This window comes from Rousettus aegyptiacus, unplaced genomic scaffold (genome assembly GCF_014176215.1).
Source record: "Rousettus aegyptiacus isolate mRouAeg1 unplaced genomic scaffold, mRouAeg1.p scaffold_m13_p_3, whole genome shotgun sequence".
NCBI classification, from domain to species: Eukaryota; Metazoa; Chordata; class Mammalia; order Chiroptera; family Pteropodidae; genus Rousettus; species Rousettus aegyptiacus.
The window spans coordinates 26,825,147-26,843,656 of NW_023416306.1; the positions used below are offsets into that span (position 1 = coordinate 26,825,147).

An 18,510-nucleotide genomic window follows, 5' to 3' on the forward strand; every position below is an offset into this window, starting at 1 on the left:
CACCTCTTTCTTCCCTTTCATGCTTTTGTAGCTTAAATTTTATTTTGTCAGGTATTAATCTTATCACAGCTATCTTTTTGTTTTTGTCAGATTTGCCTTTTTCTATTCCACTATTTTCAACTTTTTGATGTTAATTTAAGTGTCTCTTAAAAAAAAAATTTTTTTTTAAAGCTAGATTTGCAGGCCTGTGTGTATTAACCCAATGTAAGAATCTGTCAACAGGGAATTCAACCTTTCATATTTACCAAGCATTCATGAACTTACAACTGTCATGTATTTACCATTTTTAACTTAGATTTTATTTTTATCAAAGTTATGTATGAACAGAGTTTAAGGTGTCAAATAGATCTACAAGACTGTTACACTTACACACATGTGCACACAAACACACAAAGGTAGCAGCTCCCTGACACTCAACACTTCCTATTTCCTGCAGTCACACTTTCTACTCTTGGTTGAGTCACCTGGTATTTAGCTTTATGCACTCTCACCTCTTTTCGGAACGAAAAAAAAATGACTGACTACATTTAGCCATAAGATGGAAGACAGATAGTTACAAATCTCAGAGACTTGATGAAACACGCATATTGTTATACAAGCTTTAATATTATTGCCTCTCCTAGTCTGAAATGTTCATTTTCCTTGTCAAACAAAGTGTCAAAACGAGCAGTTCAATTGTAGTTGCAGCCATCTAGAAGATCATAGCTGAATTAAACCAAGCAAGGACAGAAAAGCCCAGCCAAAAATAGAGGGGCTTTTATAACATTTTATAATATATTTTCATAGTATTTTAAAATATTTTACAAAATTTCTAACCATTGAATCCATGGCCTCCCTTGGGAGCATGAGAAATCAAGTATCTAGCGTTGTCTGAACTCCTTTCAAGGAACACTTACCCTTTAAGACTAAACTATGTATATAGAAACTGAGGCTTGGGATGCATTGTAAACAACCTAATAAAATTTTCAGACCTTAAAATATAGATGTCTAGAGATTTAACATTAGGAATATAGATTTGAATTGCTGGTAGCATTGATGCTGGCATCACGGCTACTGAAGAAGGCCTCTAGTAAGGGGTTGGTTATTAAAAGATAAGGGTCTGCCAAGGCTCGATATTACTTATGTTTCGAAGAACTGAAGATACAGCATAGAATTAACCCATATAGAATTATGCAGCATAAGTATATTCAGAATGGAATTGTGACATCTGTACACAAGTCAATAACTACTAGGCCCTAGCTATAGTTTAGAATAGTTCATAAATGATTATACCCGTTTGCTCCATGAGACTTTTTTCCTAGTCCCAGGATCTACAAGCTAAATTAGATACAAGCACCCAATCGCTGAGGGCAGCTATTTCCTTAGGGCACACCATCTGTTTACAATGCACAGCTAATTCTGAGTCTGGTGGGCCTTAAAGAGTATCCCCTGAGGTTTCTGCCTGTCTCCTAAAACTCAATTTATCTCCTTCCATCACAAGGCAAGGGGGGGCTGGATATGATGAAACTTAAAGGATAGATGAGAAAGAGTGGAAAGGCCCTAGCTAAAAGAATATGTGGCCTTTTTTTTTTTTTCTTTCTTTAAGGGTAGGGTGGAAAAAATAAAGTGTGATCTTGGGGAGAAAGACTGTGAGAACAGAAAGACTTAAGCTTATTAAATACATTAAATATAAGAAGAGAACAAAAGTAAAATTTACCATGGGAAAATAAAAAGCAAAACAATGAAAAAAAATAGAGCATTGGCTCACAGCAAAGTGATCTACAATGCTAATTGTGCTAATTAGCTTGTTTGCTGGTGGGTTAGGGAATTTCAAATCTGCAATGCACAACTATCATTTGGAATTTAAGAAGATAAAAGGGGAGAGAAAAGAAAGAAAAAGAAAAGTCAAGACAACCCTGTGGTTCTCAATCCCTGGAAAATGTCAGGAAAGGGCCTAGAATGTGCATTTCCAAGGGTTCTGGACCTTCGGTGGTTTTATTTCCTTTGTCTGTAGTAAGTACTGCTGGTTTGTGTTTAGAGAGATCAGTAACTGAAACACATCTGGGGTGAGAAGATATTATAGATTTTTTTCAGTTTCCTCCTCCAACATTTTATGAATATTTAAGCATTTGGAAAAACTGATAGAACTGTGAATACCTATATGCCCATCACCTAAATTCTATAATTGTTACTATTTTGCTATATTTACTTTATCATTATTTACCTATCTATGTGTCTATCTGTTAGGGGTCTGATTTGACGGTAAAGAGATCTTCCATAAATTTAGGTGATTAAAAAGAAAATCATTCTCCCTAAAAAAGGCTTGAATCAGAAAAGGGATACTAATGAAGTTCTAAGTGAGGAAGAAGCCAGATTCCTTTTCAGTCATTAGCTGAATTATCCTGAAAATAACCCTACTATCCTAAAATATCATGTAACATCCGAGCCCGTTACCTCATTTTTATATAAAGTCAGACAAAATGATATTCATGTCCCCCTTAGTTATATGGTCCTTTCTAGCCTAAAAATTCTATGATGCTATGAAAAACAATTTTCTTAATAACAATTATCATTTACTTCATGTTTTCTATATGCCAGGAAGCTTGCCACAAGTTTTATGTGCATGAGCTCATTTAATCTTCATAGGTCTCTTAAAATTTTTGAAATACATTTATGAAAACTATCAACTGTTTTTAGTAGCATGTAGCCCCTCTCCAGTTGCACCTTGCTTCTACATCTTCAGAACTCTTCACTAGCATCAATTTCACATTGCTTTGGTGGAATTAGATGGAACTAGCAATCAGAAATTATCTTTCCTCATTGAGAAACATGAGCAAACTCTGGCCCCTGGTTTGTAATTTTTTTTCGAAATGTGGAATGAGATAAAATAGCTAAAACTACTTCAACTTGTTTATTTTGGTAAAATAATTACATATAATTATTGTTGAAAGAAATCTACAATACACAATCTTGGTGTTTTTATTTAAATCTGTTGCACACTGAATAACAAAATTATAATGTCAGTTTTTCAACTGCATAAAGTGCTCAAATCAACAGCCATGTGCTAAACAAAGAGACTCAATTAGAGCACATTATGGTTCCATTTGGAAATGAATACATCGAGGAAAAAAGAGCTCCATACATATATTGTGTTTGTATAAATGAAAAGCTACAGTTACTGCTCTTCTATCCTTATGTTCCTCCTTCAGGTTTAACTATCTCCTCCATGTTCAGTGCTTCCAAGTAGGTGTATTAGTCCTCATTTCTACTAGGAAAAGCCATTTGTTTTCGCTTTCATCCGTGAGAACTATTTGTATTTCAATGTATATTTAAAGATCTTATATTGTAGAAATGTAACAGGATGCTTGCACAAGGTGTCCTAGAGCTATAAATATACACTATTATGTAATCAGTGAGGTTCACACCTAGAAATCTAGATGGAACAGTTACCCTGAAGCGAGTGAACAAAAATAAAGAGGGTCAGCCCTGTTGGTTAGACTAGGAAACACTGGAATAGGCCTAAAGTAGCTCAGTAACTACAGAATAAGAAAGTGAATCCACTCAAGTCATGGAGAATAATAAAATCAAATTCTTCACTTTATTTCCCAGTTGTCCTTATACAAAGAATTCTATAATAGATTATGCTCAAGAGCAGGGAGAAACTTGTTTTTCCCAGTGAAATCAGTGTATCTCTAACCAAAGAATGTCCTTTATGGTAACATATGTGGGTATCTTTTATATAAATATTGGGAGTTACCATGCAACTCACTTATGTAGGGCCATGCTCTCTGATAAGTGTGGTCTCTCCTAAAGGAAGTCCTCATTTCTAATACCCCTCACCCACAAAGGAGGCAGTTTTTCAAACAAGAAACCCAAGCAAAGACCCTCTGGACTAAATGTCTGGCTCTGTTCACCTTTGGTTGCAGTACCCAGATGATGTCTGACAAATGGAGACAGGCCAAAAGATCAGCAGATGAAGAAAACGTTTTTGTAAAGCCAGGTTGAACAGTTTCATGTTGCTCTCTACTCATTATCCTCTAGCTTTAAGCAAAGCTTGATTTAAACGTTCCAGCCTTGCATCAGCTGTTCTGTTGGCAGTGGGGTAAGACTAGTATGTTCCTACTTGGATCAGAGCCTTTAATGGAGAAGAAATATGGTAGCAGCAGTACTAAACTGAACCCTCAAAACGCATTAAAGATTCCAGCCTGAAAAAACAAGAGTCAGGACTGCCAGGTCCAGGAACCTCTTACCACTGGAGATTCTCCCCTCATCGCAATCTTCGTGTTTGGGGCTCCATATTATTAAGGACAGTGGCAGAGTCCTCATGAATTCTCAATAACTGGCAATGAGACCTATGCAAACTATCAGGTGCCCTTATTGCCCTCACTGCTAGAAAACTCAGAGGTAAGTATCATGCACAAATACTAAAGCTTTCCTCAAAGTTATAGATAATTGTTTTCTTTCTTTTTCTCTTTCATTTATTGGTTCTTATGATTCTGATCATCAGTTTTGGTCTTACTGCTTATTTTTACTTCAAGTGTCCTAAATTCTTTTCCAAAAATGGCCAGAGTACACAAGCCAATCAATGAATAAATTTTTCCTATACAAGTTACAAAATAGTGCTCTTCTCGAAGCCATAAATGTTAGATAAGTATAAAACCTGTGTGCTAGCTAAAAACAGTGAACAAAGCAGCTTGTATTACACCTAAAAGTACAGAATTCGAGAGTAGACAGAACTTGGAATTAATCAATTCCAACCTCCCACCTGACACAAGAATTTCCTTCTTCCACTTCTCAGACAGGTTATTCAGCCTCTGCCTGAATACTTCCAGCAACAAGGAACACAGGACCTTATAATGCTCCATTTTATGTTTCCATTGATAGAAAATCCTCATATGGAGTGAAATCTGCCTCTCAGTCAACCAATTCATCGCAGTTCTTCATTACAGATATGTATTTCCTCTTCCAAAAGACATTCTTTCACTTAAATATATAATAATTCTCATTTATTGACCATCTATTGATATCGGGCTATGTGTGTGCTAGGTACTTTACAGACACTATGATACACTATCTTCATAACTATCATTTAAGTTAGATGTTATCCTCCTTTGAAAAGTGAATCCCAGAGAGATACACTGATTAGCATCTAATTCCAGGCAAATATGTGGGGGTTCTTAAATCTACTCCCATAAACAAAGATGTTATTAAATTTCTGGCAACCAAGTCACATGATTTGAATGTCTTCAAAACAGAAAGGAAACAAACAAGTTAGGTCAATCCAAAGAGAAAAATAAAGATGGTCTTGAGACATAATTGCACCAGTGTTTGGTTTGTGGAGAAAATAGTATGAAAAGCATTTAAAGTGACAGCCATCAGGGAGCTCCAAGAGACAGTAAAGATGACACCTATAAAATCACAACCATGACCTGAAGCCAGTGGTGTAAAATGCAGGCACCAAACAAGAAACTTCCCCTCTTCTACCTCAGCCAGGAACCAGAGCAGATTCCCAAGAGGCCAATCATATAACTGCAAAGAAAGCGGCACAGCCTGAAGGCTAATTTCAGTACAACCAGAAAAGCACAAATAATTCATATATACTTCTATGGTGTTGGAGGAGCATGGGGGGGAAGCAGGCGGGGCACAAAACATGGACTTGCAACCCAGGAGGGAAGACTATCACAGTGAACTGAGCAAGGTTCCAAATCTAAGCTAGGAGTTCGGAATCAAAATAACTACTGCTCCACTTACAGTGGCAGGGCACTGGAATCCAAATGAGAGAATGAGGTGGAAGGCAAATGGTGATAATCATTTATTTGCCTAAAGTTCTCTCCTATTTCCAAATAGGTTTCAGTCTTATATCTTTGCTGCCTACTGAATAATTTCACTTGGCTATCCTACCACCTCAAACTCAAAATGCTCAAACTAGACTTCATCTCCCCTCAACCTTTCTCTTGCAAAATTCCTTACTAGTTAAAGGCATTATCCAGGGGTAACAACCCTGGAGTCATATGCATACATACATACATACATACATACATTACTACATATATATTTTATTGCATGGAGTCCTTCTTAATTTTTGTACTCCATCCACTTTTTATAGCTAAGAACTACTGCCATTCAACAAATATGTACTGAGTTCCTGTGATACACCAGGTACTTTCTATGCACTTGAGATACGCTGGTGAATAAAACAAAAATACCCACTTTTAAGCAGCTTAGATTCTAGTAGGAAAGAGACAATAAACATGGCAAATATGTAATTTCAGAAGATATTGTTACAAAAAAGAAAAAGGAGAGTAAGATCGTGGCAATTTTTAAGAGCAGGGCCAGGGTAAACCTCATTGAGAAAAAGGTGACATTTGAGCAAAGACGAGGAAGAGGTAGGGGAAGAAAAAGATCATGCAGATATGTGGGGGACGAGCACTCAGGCAAGAAAGTGGCCATGCAAAGGTCTTAATACCAGCTACTCTGATTTTTTTTGAAATGTCAAAAAGCCATTCCCAATGCCATTATACCAACTCTAAAATCTCCTAGGTAGCCACCCTGCTCTATTTCTTCTGTGGTACAGTTAACATTCTTTTTTCCACATTAAAACCATCCCCCTAATTCTCAAAGCCCATAATTCTCTGAACCCACCCTTTACGTTCTGAATTTCCATTCTTCCCCCTGAATCCGTGATATTTAGCATACTCCTTCTTCACATACCCTCCCCTGACTAGAAGTGCTTTCCCTCCACTTCTCATCTATGCTTAACGCTATCCGTCCTGCAAGGCACAGAGATCAAGTCCCATCGCCTCTATAAAGTAGTCTCTGTGCTTGCTATTATTGAATCTATAGTCATTATATTTCCCCAGCATCATATTTCTTGAAAGCAAGTCTCCCTCTTTTTCTATACTTCCCATGTGCTGATCACTATTAAATATTTGCTAAAGGTTAAATGAACTATTTCTTCCAGAAGCTGAAACTCTTTACCAACTTAAAATATTTTTATTAACTTTGATAAACTACTGAGACATAATGATTAAAGAATGATTTTATTAAAACTAATAAAAAACGCACTGGGGGACATAGTTCCATAGTGTAGCAATTAGCACGTCTGCTTTACACACAGAAGGTCCTGGGTTCACACCCTTGTAGAGCCACAGTCCATGGACTATGGCCATGCCACCCAGAACAAATCCAATGTCTGATATTGGACGCTAAGCAGGGTGGGGCCTGGTTAGTACTTGGAAGGGAGAACACCTAAAAAGACAAGGTGCTGTAGGCATAAATAATAATAAATAAATTTTAAAAAAATGCATGAGGGATGATATAAGCCAAAATGTTAATGATGGATAGTGACAGCTTTTTTCTTTTTCTAATTCAAATTTTCAGTTATTTTCAAGTCTGTGTTTATGTTACTTTGAAAAGCAAGGAGACTGCTATGAATCTATATAAATCAATACAAATAACGAGTAATTAACTATCATTAGACTCACTGCATTTAAATTACCTAAAAATATAATGTCAAAAAAAAAAATTGCAAGCATCTGAGTAACCTGCAGTTGCAAAGAGGCAAACTGTAATTAAGACAAGCTGAAGCAAATTCTCATGGTTTAAAAAGAAGAAAAAAAAAAAAACCTTTCTGATGAAGTAGCCATAACAAGATATTTACTGTATATGAAAACAGCATATTATGCTGTAAAGAGTATACATTCTGGAATGTAGTTTTACAAAATGCCAGATCTGATCTATGAAACTGTACCCATAAAATCAGACTTACTCCATCAATGTTTGAGAAAGTGTTCGTCTAAAGCAAAAAAACCCTGCAAGTCAACCAATCATACGTTCATACTTAAGAATGTGGTAACCATAAGAAACCTACCTGCATTATCTGAGCTAAAACTGTACTGGATTTAATTCAGAGTAGCAGCAAAGTCTTAAATGTTTATGAAGACTGCTCAATTTGATATTGAGAAAATTTAGTAAAGAAAGGCATTAAATATTAAGTATTGGAGTTAGGCTGGGTCAAGATAGACCACAAATTTTCAGAAGATTCCAAAACTTTTCTAAAGCCAGTACTGTGGGTCAAAGCATAAAAATCCCTGAGAAACACACCAGCATCTGCCCTCAATTCCAGAAGCAGGAAGCAAAGATGTGACGCAATCACATGATATCAAACCACAGTCCATCTGTTCTGAGAACTTGCATTATTTAAGTCACGGGTAAGAAAGAACAGCAAAGAGTATGCAGTTTGTCAGCATGTACAGGGGGTTCTGTGGTTTGAAGAGTCATGTTCTCTCTCAAATCAAAAAGGACATCCATAAGACAATGGCATTTACAAAATCCACTTCACTAGACATGAATGTATCTGATGAAACACAATGGTTCGATGAGAATGATATGGAGTTCAGATAACTGTTTCAATTAGGCCTAGAAGGACCTTTCAAAAAGAGGGCCTCCCCACAGGAACAAGATTTATCTCCCTCTTGATTATTTAGAGCATGTCAGTTCCCCATTTAATTTCAATAATAAAGTTGATCATCTAAAATTCTAAACCTAACCAAGTACTGCAGGGCCTTTCAATTACACTCCTTTTCAATTAAACCCAAAATTGTTAGCCTTCTTTCAAACTATGTTCAGTCTGGTTTTTTAATCAATTAGCACTATACCAGGTCCTTTGAACAGCAACATAAAAAAGATACTGATGTTCTGTAGGGGACTTTATAAACTTCATTTTCACTCCCTCCCACTTACAGAAGTCCCTTTTTAAAAGCCCCGTAAAATTTAAGATAATTTCACTTAGGTAAGTCACTCCATTAACCCTGTCCTCCCCCATTCCAAGTCCTTCGCATTTTAAAGAGCCATACAGGGCACAAGATTTGGAATCAGAAAATCAAAGTTCCTGTCTCAGTTCTGCCAGACCCTGAAAAATTCACATCTTTTAGTCGTGCTTTTCCATCTGTAAACTGAAGTGACTTAGGACTTTCACCATTAAAATGCCTAGTCTTAGTGGGCACTCCATAATATTCTCCCTCACTTATCCCATTTAGATTACCTTTCTGATTTGTTTCTGGTCACATATTATGGAACTTTCAGAACTGTGGGAAAAAAAATAATAGTGGTCAATACATCCAAACCACAGTATACAGAAAGAACTTAATTCTAAAGAGTAACTTATCAGCCAGTCAATAAAAGCTTTGATTCCTACCCTGTTGTAGGCCCTGGGACAGGTAGGGACACAGCTTACAAAGAGAGAGCTTAATATTCATAAAATCACCTTCTCTGCCCACTTGAATTCTAGCCACCCTTCAAAGTCGGTTTAAGTCCTAAAGTGTCCAGGAAGCCTCTCCCAATCATTTCAGCCTACGTTAATAATTTTCCTGTTTGAATACTGATGTTTCTCTACAGGGGTGACATTAAGAATATTTAACAACTGGCACCATTAATGGTACCAACCATAAGAAATGATGTCTGACCTATCAAAACACACATGGCCCAGTGGGAATTGCTGGTTGAACATCAGCTCTACCTATTACTACTAATATCAAGCAGCAACCTCAAACTTCGCTACAACTTTCTTAGTTAATCTTCATGATCTCATGAATTAGGAAAAGTAGGTATCATCCCCATTATCTGCATAACTAGAGGTGAAGTTGGGACAAATAACCAAACCTAATAACCAACTGCTTCTTTCACATCATAAGGCTTGTCCTGAATATATATACAGAATTATCGATTAATATTGTATAAACTGTACTTACATACAACAGTATAAATTCTACATGAATGCTCGGTCAAATGGAATTCATTTAATCAACAAGCATTAACATGGAACTGAATATAAGACACAGTGCTAGATTCTGAGAGTGTAAAAAAAACAAAAAGCCATGGGTACCTATAACATGTTCGAGAGTATAGTTAAACAGTGCAGAAGACAGCAGAAACAGACGACACAAACTGGCAGTGTTATACAGTTCAGGGAAAGAAAGACTTCAAGAACCAAACCAGTACAGGAAGTGAGGACTGAGAACTTCTCTCCTCACACTCCCAAAAGGGGCAAAATTGAGTATGGAGGGAAATTGCTGAAAAGTCAGGAGTCAGTGGGAAATCAGAAATCACTTGAATTGAGGTCTGCAATAGTGAGAAGTGTTGGATACTCAGAGATGGCCTTCATCATAAGCCTCAGTGGTGCTCTAAGTGCTGAATACAAATGGAAAATCTTGTAAACCCTTTGTAGGGATGGCTGAGAAAGATTAGTTTGGCAGTAGCCTATAGAAAAGCCAAAAGGAGAAAAACACTGGAAAGCAACTAGATTTGAAGGATAACACAGGCAGGACTAAACGAATGGATGCGCACAAAGAAAGGAAGAGACATTCAAGAGGCACTAACACAGAGCTGGGTTTCAAGCATGTTTTCAAAGAAAAAAGTTATGAAATGCCAGAAAGGAAGCAAACAGCATTCTCACATAGGATATATAGGCAAATATAGAGGTACTAAACTATGTACTAGGGCCAGGGAATCAATTTCCTTAGAGAAATCTATGTGGGAAAGAGCAGAAGCTGAGTGGAGAAATGTAAAACTGATACCCAGACAATAAGGAACTGCAAGCTCTTAAAAAGGAAGCCAAATTATAAAATTTAAAAAGCAGTGAGCTTCTCCAGTATGTCTGAAAGGATGGAATGAAACATCAACATAACCAACAAGGGCAGGCAGACCAGTTGAGATAGTCTAGACTTAAGAGTGTTAGTGCCTGAATCAGCTTTGTATTGTGTGCATGCAGTGTAGTCTGTAAGCTCCTCCGCGGCACTGACTGAGCAATGTTCTGTACATCAATTACTCCAATACTGTTCTTAAATCCAGGAAAACTCTGTATGTTAGGCTAGGTGGAAAAGAATTCATTGTTATTCAAGTTAATAGTGGTGTGGAAATGTAACATGTTTGAAGCATAATAATATTGATTCTCCTACCTGTCCACACATTTATCTTGCCCCTATCCTTAGACCAACATCAAAAATCCATTGTTCCCCCTCATGTAGGCCTAGAGTGAGGGGACTCCAGGAATGTACTAAGAACCAGAAAGCCAACTGGATTTTCAAATTGTGAGAGCAAAATCCAGAAGTGAATAATAAAGATTAATTACTCATTAGAGAACTGAAAAAGAAAAAAATGGGCTATGCCAAATAGACATATATATTAAGGTGTATAGGTTTCGGAAACACTAAGCCCTGGTTGCAAATCCTAACTCCAGCTCTTAGTAATTGAGTACAAAACTTCTCTGCGCCTCAGTTTCCTCATCTATAAAACAGGGCAAATGCCACTAGCCCTAAGGGTTCAGTTATGAGGATTAGATAATGTACTTTTGTGTACTTTATGATTCTACATCATAGTAAGCTCTTAGTAGACAGTAGTTATTAGTAATAATTGGCACCCTCAGTCTAGCTTTTGTTTTTGAAAACGACTGGTGTTTTTCAGAAGGAGAAATTTTTTTCACTGTATTTAAGTTGCTAACACTAAGGCTCTACCGTTTAGTTTCTGGTGTTTTATTTAGTTTGGATGCTAACAATTTTGTTCACTCCTCCTTCTACGGGGGTAGGTGATGACCACGTACCCCATCCTGATTTAATATTTTGGAAAACCGAGCAAACATTCTCCCCTGAAAACCAGCTACACAGACAACTGATTCAAACTACAGTTTCTCAAGAAAAGGAACATCACTAGCGATGTTCCTTCGAGGAAATAAAAGCGTTTGATCAATTTACACAGCTATTCCCATTCAAACATTCCAAACCCCGCAGAGTGAGCAAAAGTTCAAGTTTTTACTACAAAAACAATCTGTAGCCTTCTGGTTACTGGATTCATTTCAACTCTTCCCAGACGCACGAAAGAAACATTCCGCTCATCTTCGTACCTCCTGCTTCTCACACAAAGCTTCGCAGCTCCTCTTCCAAAGTCACTGCTGGCTAGAAAAGCAGCCCTTCTCCGCGGGGTCGACCCTGCTGACCCCGGGGTCTTAACCACACTTCTCCCCCTCCCGTCACTCGGGGAAGCCCTGGAGGCTCAGAGCTCACACCCGGCGCGGGAAGCTTCCCCGGATCTCAACCCCGCCCGGGGCCCGGAGAGTCTCGCGCACCAACCCACTTGGGGTGGGGTGCCGGAGACAATGCCAATTACAGCCCGGCGCGGGGCGAGGCGGCCAGTGCCAGCCACCCTCACACCCCGCGGCCCGTGCTCACTCGCTCCCCGGGGGCAGCCCCCGACCTCGGACGGCTTCACCCGACGCCCCTGGCCCCGGGGAGCCGAAGCTCGAGACGGCCATCGGCTACCCGGCGCGTCCAGCCACGCTCGGACACACGCCCCTGCCCCGCCTCCCCTCCCCGCCCGCGGCTCGCGTGGCGGCGGCCAGGCCAGGAAAGCCCGGCCCGGGAGCCGCCACCTGCGCCCCCGGCCCCGCGCCATGTTTGAGAAAGAGAAGGAGTGAGCCAGCGGCCGGGCTCGGCCCGCGCGCACCGCAGCCGCCCACCAGCCCCGCCGCGCCCCCGCTCACCCGTCGCCCCCGGGACCAGCATCGCCGCCGCCGCCGCTAGCACGAGGAGGAACAGCCGGGGGCGCGAAGCAGCGGCCGCCGCCTCCATGGTCCCGCCGCCCCCCCGCCTGTGGCCCGGCCCGGCCCGGCCGCCGCCTCGCCTCTGCAAGCCTCGCCTCGCCCCACCTCCGCCGCCGCGGCGGCGGCCTCGCTCCGGCCCTTTGTAACTGCTCGGGGCCGCGCGTCCATTGGCTGCCGGGCTCCCGCCGGCCCCGCCTCCCGGCCGTCTGCGAGCGGCTGAACGGGGCCCAGCCCGGAGCCCCGCCCGCGGGCCCGCTGGGCAGCCAATCCGGAGCCGCGGGCGCCCAGCCTCTGGCCCCGCCTTCAGACGCCCCGGGGGCGGTGCCGCCAGACCCCTGCAGGAGCCAGAGTCGCGCCGCGCTCGCTGGAGACCGAGTGGGGGCAGGATCCAAACTAAACCCGGCCCTGCCGAGCCTCCAGAACCAGAGGGCCAAGGCTGAATGAGGGGGTGTGTCTGGGTGTGAGCTGCATTCAGAAAAGGCTCTGGGCGCTCGACGCTCTTTTCTTCTAGCCTCCTCTAGGCACCGAAGATCTGATGCTGGCCTCAACCCCACTCCAACCCTCAGTCACAGCCATGCACCATCAGTCCCCAACAAATTCACCCACATCCGCAGTATTGTCAGGCTTCAACTTCCCCTCGCCAGATCCGCTTCTCAACTTTCAACATCTTCGCCCCCCCTCCCCCATGATCCTTCCTCGGTGCTGTTTATACACAAGTCTTCTGTTTCCTCCCACTGTCAGCATCTACCTCCAACCTAGGTACCCCCCTCCCCGCCCCCAAATTCCAGGCCTGGAAAGTTCCCAAATCCTGGCCTCAAATCCCAGCCTCAGACTTCATATCCTGAGCTCAGACACATCCCTAAATAGCCTCCAGCCTCCCTCCAGAACTCAGAGCAGATCCAGAACGGGACTCCAAACCACACTCCTTCTCTCTCACCTCTTCCTGTCCTGATCCAGGTGGAAAAGCGAAGGCCCCCACCTCTACCCCCTAAATAGGAGGATTCTCTTTCTTAGCATGCCGCACTCCCTGGGCGGAGGGACAGCAGTCATTACTTTGAGCTACCTCTGACACGCCTGAACAATAATTCTGAGGTGTCACCAGAAACCCAAATAAACTCGGTTACGTTTTCGTTCTGAATTTCTAATTTACTGTGAGACGCTCCACCCACCTTCCCTCTGGGACGCCAAAATGAGCTCCAGATTTGTAATTCTTCCTGTCAGACGAGCCCTCTCTTCAGACACAAACACGTCCTAGGAGACTGTTACGTAGAACCGAGAATATTTTTCCACAAGCCGTTTTAAGGAGAAAATTTCATTTTCTGTGCGATTCTAACTTGAAATTAAACCTTGGTAGGAAGAATCAGAACCAGCATCTTGTATCGGTTCGTAAATTACTTTTACTTGCCTGTAAAGACTTGCCCCCTTAGCTATAGAGGCGCCGGATGGGGTGTTGGAGCTGGGATCTGAGACCTGTGCGATTCACCTCCTGGCTGGGACACTTACTTGAGCAAGTCAGTTAACCTCTCTGAGCCTCTATTTCTTTCTTTGTCTTTAAAATAGAAATAATATCTATCTTACAAGGTTAGTGAGAGAATATAAGATTTGGGGGTTCTCCCCTTTTAAGTTCTACTTCTAAACCCTCCCTCCAGACCTCGCACCTGCTCCTTTCCTTTAGACAGGTAAGGGCCTGGTGTACACTGAACCAGCTAACCAGGGATGCATCTATTGCTAAAACCAAGGACTGCCTGCTCTCTGGAGCTTATGGAGAGCACCAGAAACAAGCTCTCCTCTTGTTTCCTGTAGCTGATAGACCAAACCTGGAGCAACTGCTCTGGCAGGCTCCAGTCCCAATCTGCTCTCTTATTTCCAATTTCTTCAATGGAGACTTGATGGGTATGTCAGCATCTGTGACACCTGAAAGTCTCTAGATTGCTTTTTTGCTGCTCTATTCTCAAAGTTTTACATAAGAGATTTTCTGTATCAGTGAATTTATGAATGAATGACTAAGTGATTTACCTCAGACAAACGACCTTTCTTCTCTCATCATTAGGTTCTTCATCTTTTTTTTTTTTTTTAGGTAAGGCAACCCTTTGTTGACCTCACAGGTTGCAGGGACCTTGTCCAGCTTACAATCCCTTTATTTATTTATTTTTTAATTTTTTTAATGCCTACAGCACCTGGTCTTCCTAGGTGGTCTCCCATCCAAGTACTAAACAGGCCTGACCCTACTTAGCTTCCAAGATCAGATGGGATCGGGCTTGTTCATGGTGGTATGGCCATAGATGGTTCTTCATCTCTTAAAAGGAAATTATAATAGTACTTACCCCATTTATAAATAAAAGGGATTGAATCACATGTCTTGGGCCACTTAAATGACCTAATGTGCATAATGTGTCTGGAACACTGTCTGGAACATAGTAAATATTTATTTAATGTGTTTTCCTTTGCTCATTCCCTTCTGGTTTTGTATGATTCCAATCAACATTCGCGTTCATGATAATCTGTACCTTTGTCTTACAGAGCCTTAATTAATCAGTATTAGAATATCTTCCACTGCCAGTTTCTTAAAATTTTCCATGGAATTGAGCATGTTCATTAAGAAACTGAGGAACAAGAAAGAGAAACACACTATTTCTAAATTTTATTTTCCTAATATTAGAAGGAAGTTTCCATAAGCCACGATCTATAAATAAGCTGCATTAGAATGGAACGATAAATTATCAGTTTAAAAGCATGATTTTCAAACTTCGAAATGTCTTCGAATTATCAGAAGAGCTTTTAAAAATGCAGATTCCTGGGTCTCAGCCCTGGAGAGTCTGCTTCAGTCCATCTGAGGAAGTTCAGGGGTCTGCATGTGTAATAAACACTGCTAGTGATCCTTCTGCAGGTGTTACCAGGCCATACTTTGATAGTCATGGTTTAGAAAGTGTGACCTTAATATTCAATAAGTAAAAATACATATACTAGTTTCGCCTTTCGAGAAAGCGTGGTCAATGGAAAGAAGCTTCTGCCTTTGGAAGCCTGTACACCTGAGTTGGAATTCTGGCTCTGCCATTCACAAGATCTAGGATCTGTGCACACTACTTGATCTCTCTGAGATTTCACATACCAGGATGTGAAGTGAAATAATGACATTGACTCATATATTTGTTGTAAGGTCCAAATGAGCTATTGCACATGAAGGATCATGAACGTCCATTCCTATCACAGTCTCTACAGGCTCTCAAACAGGCTTACAGGTGTTGGCTCCAACGTCTTGATTTAAAGGGAAAAAACAGGATCAGTCTTCAGTCTGTCAGCTGCAGAGCCAGGACGAGAAAACTCTCTTGCTGGTGCCTTGCTTCCCATACAATGTTACCTCTCAATCTTTATGCCAAGTACATTGTTTCCTTTTCATTTGGATTATTCTCTTAAATACAATGTTTCCCCCCAAACAGAGAACAGAGACTGCTAGTTACCTAACCTACATAAATTCCTACATTCACTTTATAACAGAATTCTCATTTCCTTAGGGAAACCAGTTAACCTGGCTAAAAACCTCAATTCCCCAGGCTCTTGGCACCTAGATATGGCCACAGAGTTCTACCTAGTGAAATATCAGTGGAAATCAATGAAGTAGAGCTTGTGGGAAAGATGCTGTTTTCCCCCAAAAGAAGAGATGAACTCATCATCTTCCCTTTTTGCTGCCTGGAACACGATTGTAGTACTTGGAGATGCAACAGTCATCTTGTGAACATAAGATGATAGCCATAAGTAGAATAGAGAGAAAAATGGAGGAAATCTGGGTCCTTGATAAATTCCTTGAGCAGCTGTAGTAGCTCTAAAATGCTTATACCTAGAGTTTTTATATGAGAAAAAGAAAAAAATTTTAACTTTAGAAAATTAAGTTCTAGTCATATGCTATCTATTGCTTTATATTTTACTTCTATCTTATTTTTTAACCCACAAGATATTATTGATTTATATCATTATTATCCATTGCTAGCTCTTGGCGCTCCTAACTGAATAATAAATCACCTGAAACCTTAGTGGCTTAGAATAATATCCATGTATTATTTCTCATGAGATTGTAGGTAGACTGGGCAGTTTTTCTGGTCTAAGGAAATTTAAGCTGATCTCAGCTGAGTTCACATATGAGTCTGCAGTCAGGTGGTAGGTCAGCTGGGAGCTGAACATATCTATAATGGTCCAGAGAGGCTACTCTCTGTGGTTGTTCATCCTCCAGTAGGCTAGCCTGAGCTTGTTAACATGACGGTTTAGGGGGCCAAGATAATAAATGGAAGTTTACAACTGACACAACATCATTTCTGCCACATCCCATTGGTTTGGGCATAAATTGGGCCAAGGCCAAATTCAAAGAGTGTGGAAATAAACTGCATCTCTTGACAAAATCACATTGCAAAGAGGCATGTAGACCAAGAGAGTTAGTAAGTGCGGCCATTTTTGCAAACAATTTTTACCACTTTTTCTAATCTTCACTTCTTTTTACCTCTAGATTTTTCCATCTCAAATCGATTTTATTCTGCCTGTAAAGTATATATCCTTTCAAATCCCTTTAATGAGAGTCAACTAGTGGAAAACAATCTGAATTTTTATGTTTAATCCTTATTTTGGGACAGCATTTTCACTGGATTGAATTCTGGATCAATAGTTGTTTTCTCTCAAATATTGAAGATGTCATTCCACTGTCTCTAGCTTCCATTGTTGTTTATGTGAAATCAGATATTAGTCTATTTTTCCCTTGTAGGTAATCAGTCTTTTCTCTCTGCTTTTTTAATAGACTTTATTTTTTTTAGAAATAAAATATTTATATATAAATAAAAATTATATATAATAATTAAAAATTGAGCAGAAAGTACAGAGATTTCCTACATGCTCCCTGCTCCAGCCACACACAGCTTCTCTTATATCAATACCCCACCAGAATAATACATTTGTTACACTTGGTGAACCTATATTGGCACATCATTGTCATCCAAAGTCCATAGATTACTTTAGAATTCACTCTTGGTGTTGTACATTCTATGACTTTTGACAAAGTATGTAATTATAAATGTATAATTACAGATATCTACCACTATGGTATTATACAGAGTAGTATCACTGCCTTAAAAATCTCTGTGCTCAGCCTACTTATCTCTCCCATTCCCTAATCCTTGACAACCACTGGTTTTTTACTGTCTCCATAGTTTTGATTTTGCCAGATGTCATATAGTCAGAATCATATTCTAAGATTGGCTTCTTTCACTTAGAAATATGTATTTAAGTTTCCTCTATGTCTTTTTATTACTTGATAGTTTATGTCTTTTTATTACTTGATAGTTTGCTTCTTTTTAACATTGAGTAATATTCCATTGTATAGATTTACTATGGTTTATCTACCCATTCACTGACTAAAGGACATCTTGGTTTCTTTCAAGTTTTGGCAATTATGAATAAAACTGCTATAAATATTCATGTGCAGGTTTTTGTATGGACATAAGTTTTCAACTCATTTGCGTAAGTACCAAGGAGCACATTTGCTGGATCATCTGATAAGAATATGTTTAGTTTTGTAAAAAACTACCAAACTATCTTCCAAAGTGGCCGTATCATTTGCATTCCCACCAGAAATGAATGAGGGTAACTGTTGCTCCATATCTGGCTGCTTTTATTTGTTTAGTTTTTTTTTTTTTTTTTTTTTTTTATCTCTGGAAGTTTCATTTGGTTCTTTAAAACTTTTCTATCTCTGTTCTCATTATGTCCACATTTTTCTTTACATCCCTAATACATGAAGCATATTTATAATAGCCATTTCAATGTACTTGTCAGATAATTCCATCATCTTAGTCATTTCTGGGTCTGTTTCCATTTACTGATATTTTGGACTCACATTTTCCTGCTTCTTCTTATGCCTAGTACTTTTTTTTTTTTTTTTTTGGATTCTAGACATTGTAAAT

The 18,510-nt window shown here is 40.0% G+C and overlaps 1 protein-coding gene and 1 pseudogene across 3 annotated transcripts in view; both read right to left on the reverse strand.

Moving 5' to 3' along the window:
• TGFBR1 (transforming growth factor beta receptor 1) overlaps nucleotides 1–12,662 on the reverse strand; it is a 48,954-nt gene extending 36,292 nt beyond the window's left edge. The window contains exons 1-2 of one of the 3 annotated variants that reach the window (XM_036238750.1): nucleotides 12,512–12,590; nucleotides 9,023–9,065 (exon numbers count right to left, since the gene is read on the reverse strand). Coding sequence is in view for 1 of the 3 variants with exons in the window: in XM_036238748.1 (XP_036094641.1) it covers nucleotides 12,512–12,599 (88 nt within the window). In the remaining 2 variants the exon portion in view is untranslated. Of the gene's footprint in view, nucleotides 1–9,022; nucleotides 12,137–12,511 lie in introns of those variants that run through there. The other 2 variants (XM_036238748.1, XM_036238749.1) reach the window with 2 other exon arrangements.
• Nucleotides 12,663–14,736: 2,074 nt separating this feature from the next.
• Nucleotides 14,737–14,855, reverse strand: LOC118601174 (annotated as a pseudogene).
• Between the last annotated feature and the right edge of the window lie 3,655 nt (nucleotides 14,856–18,510).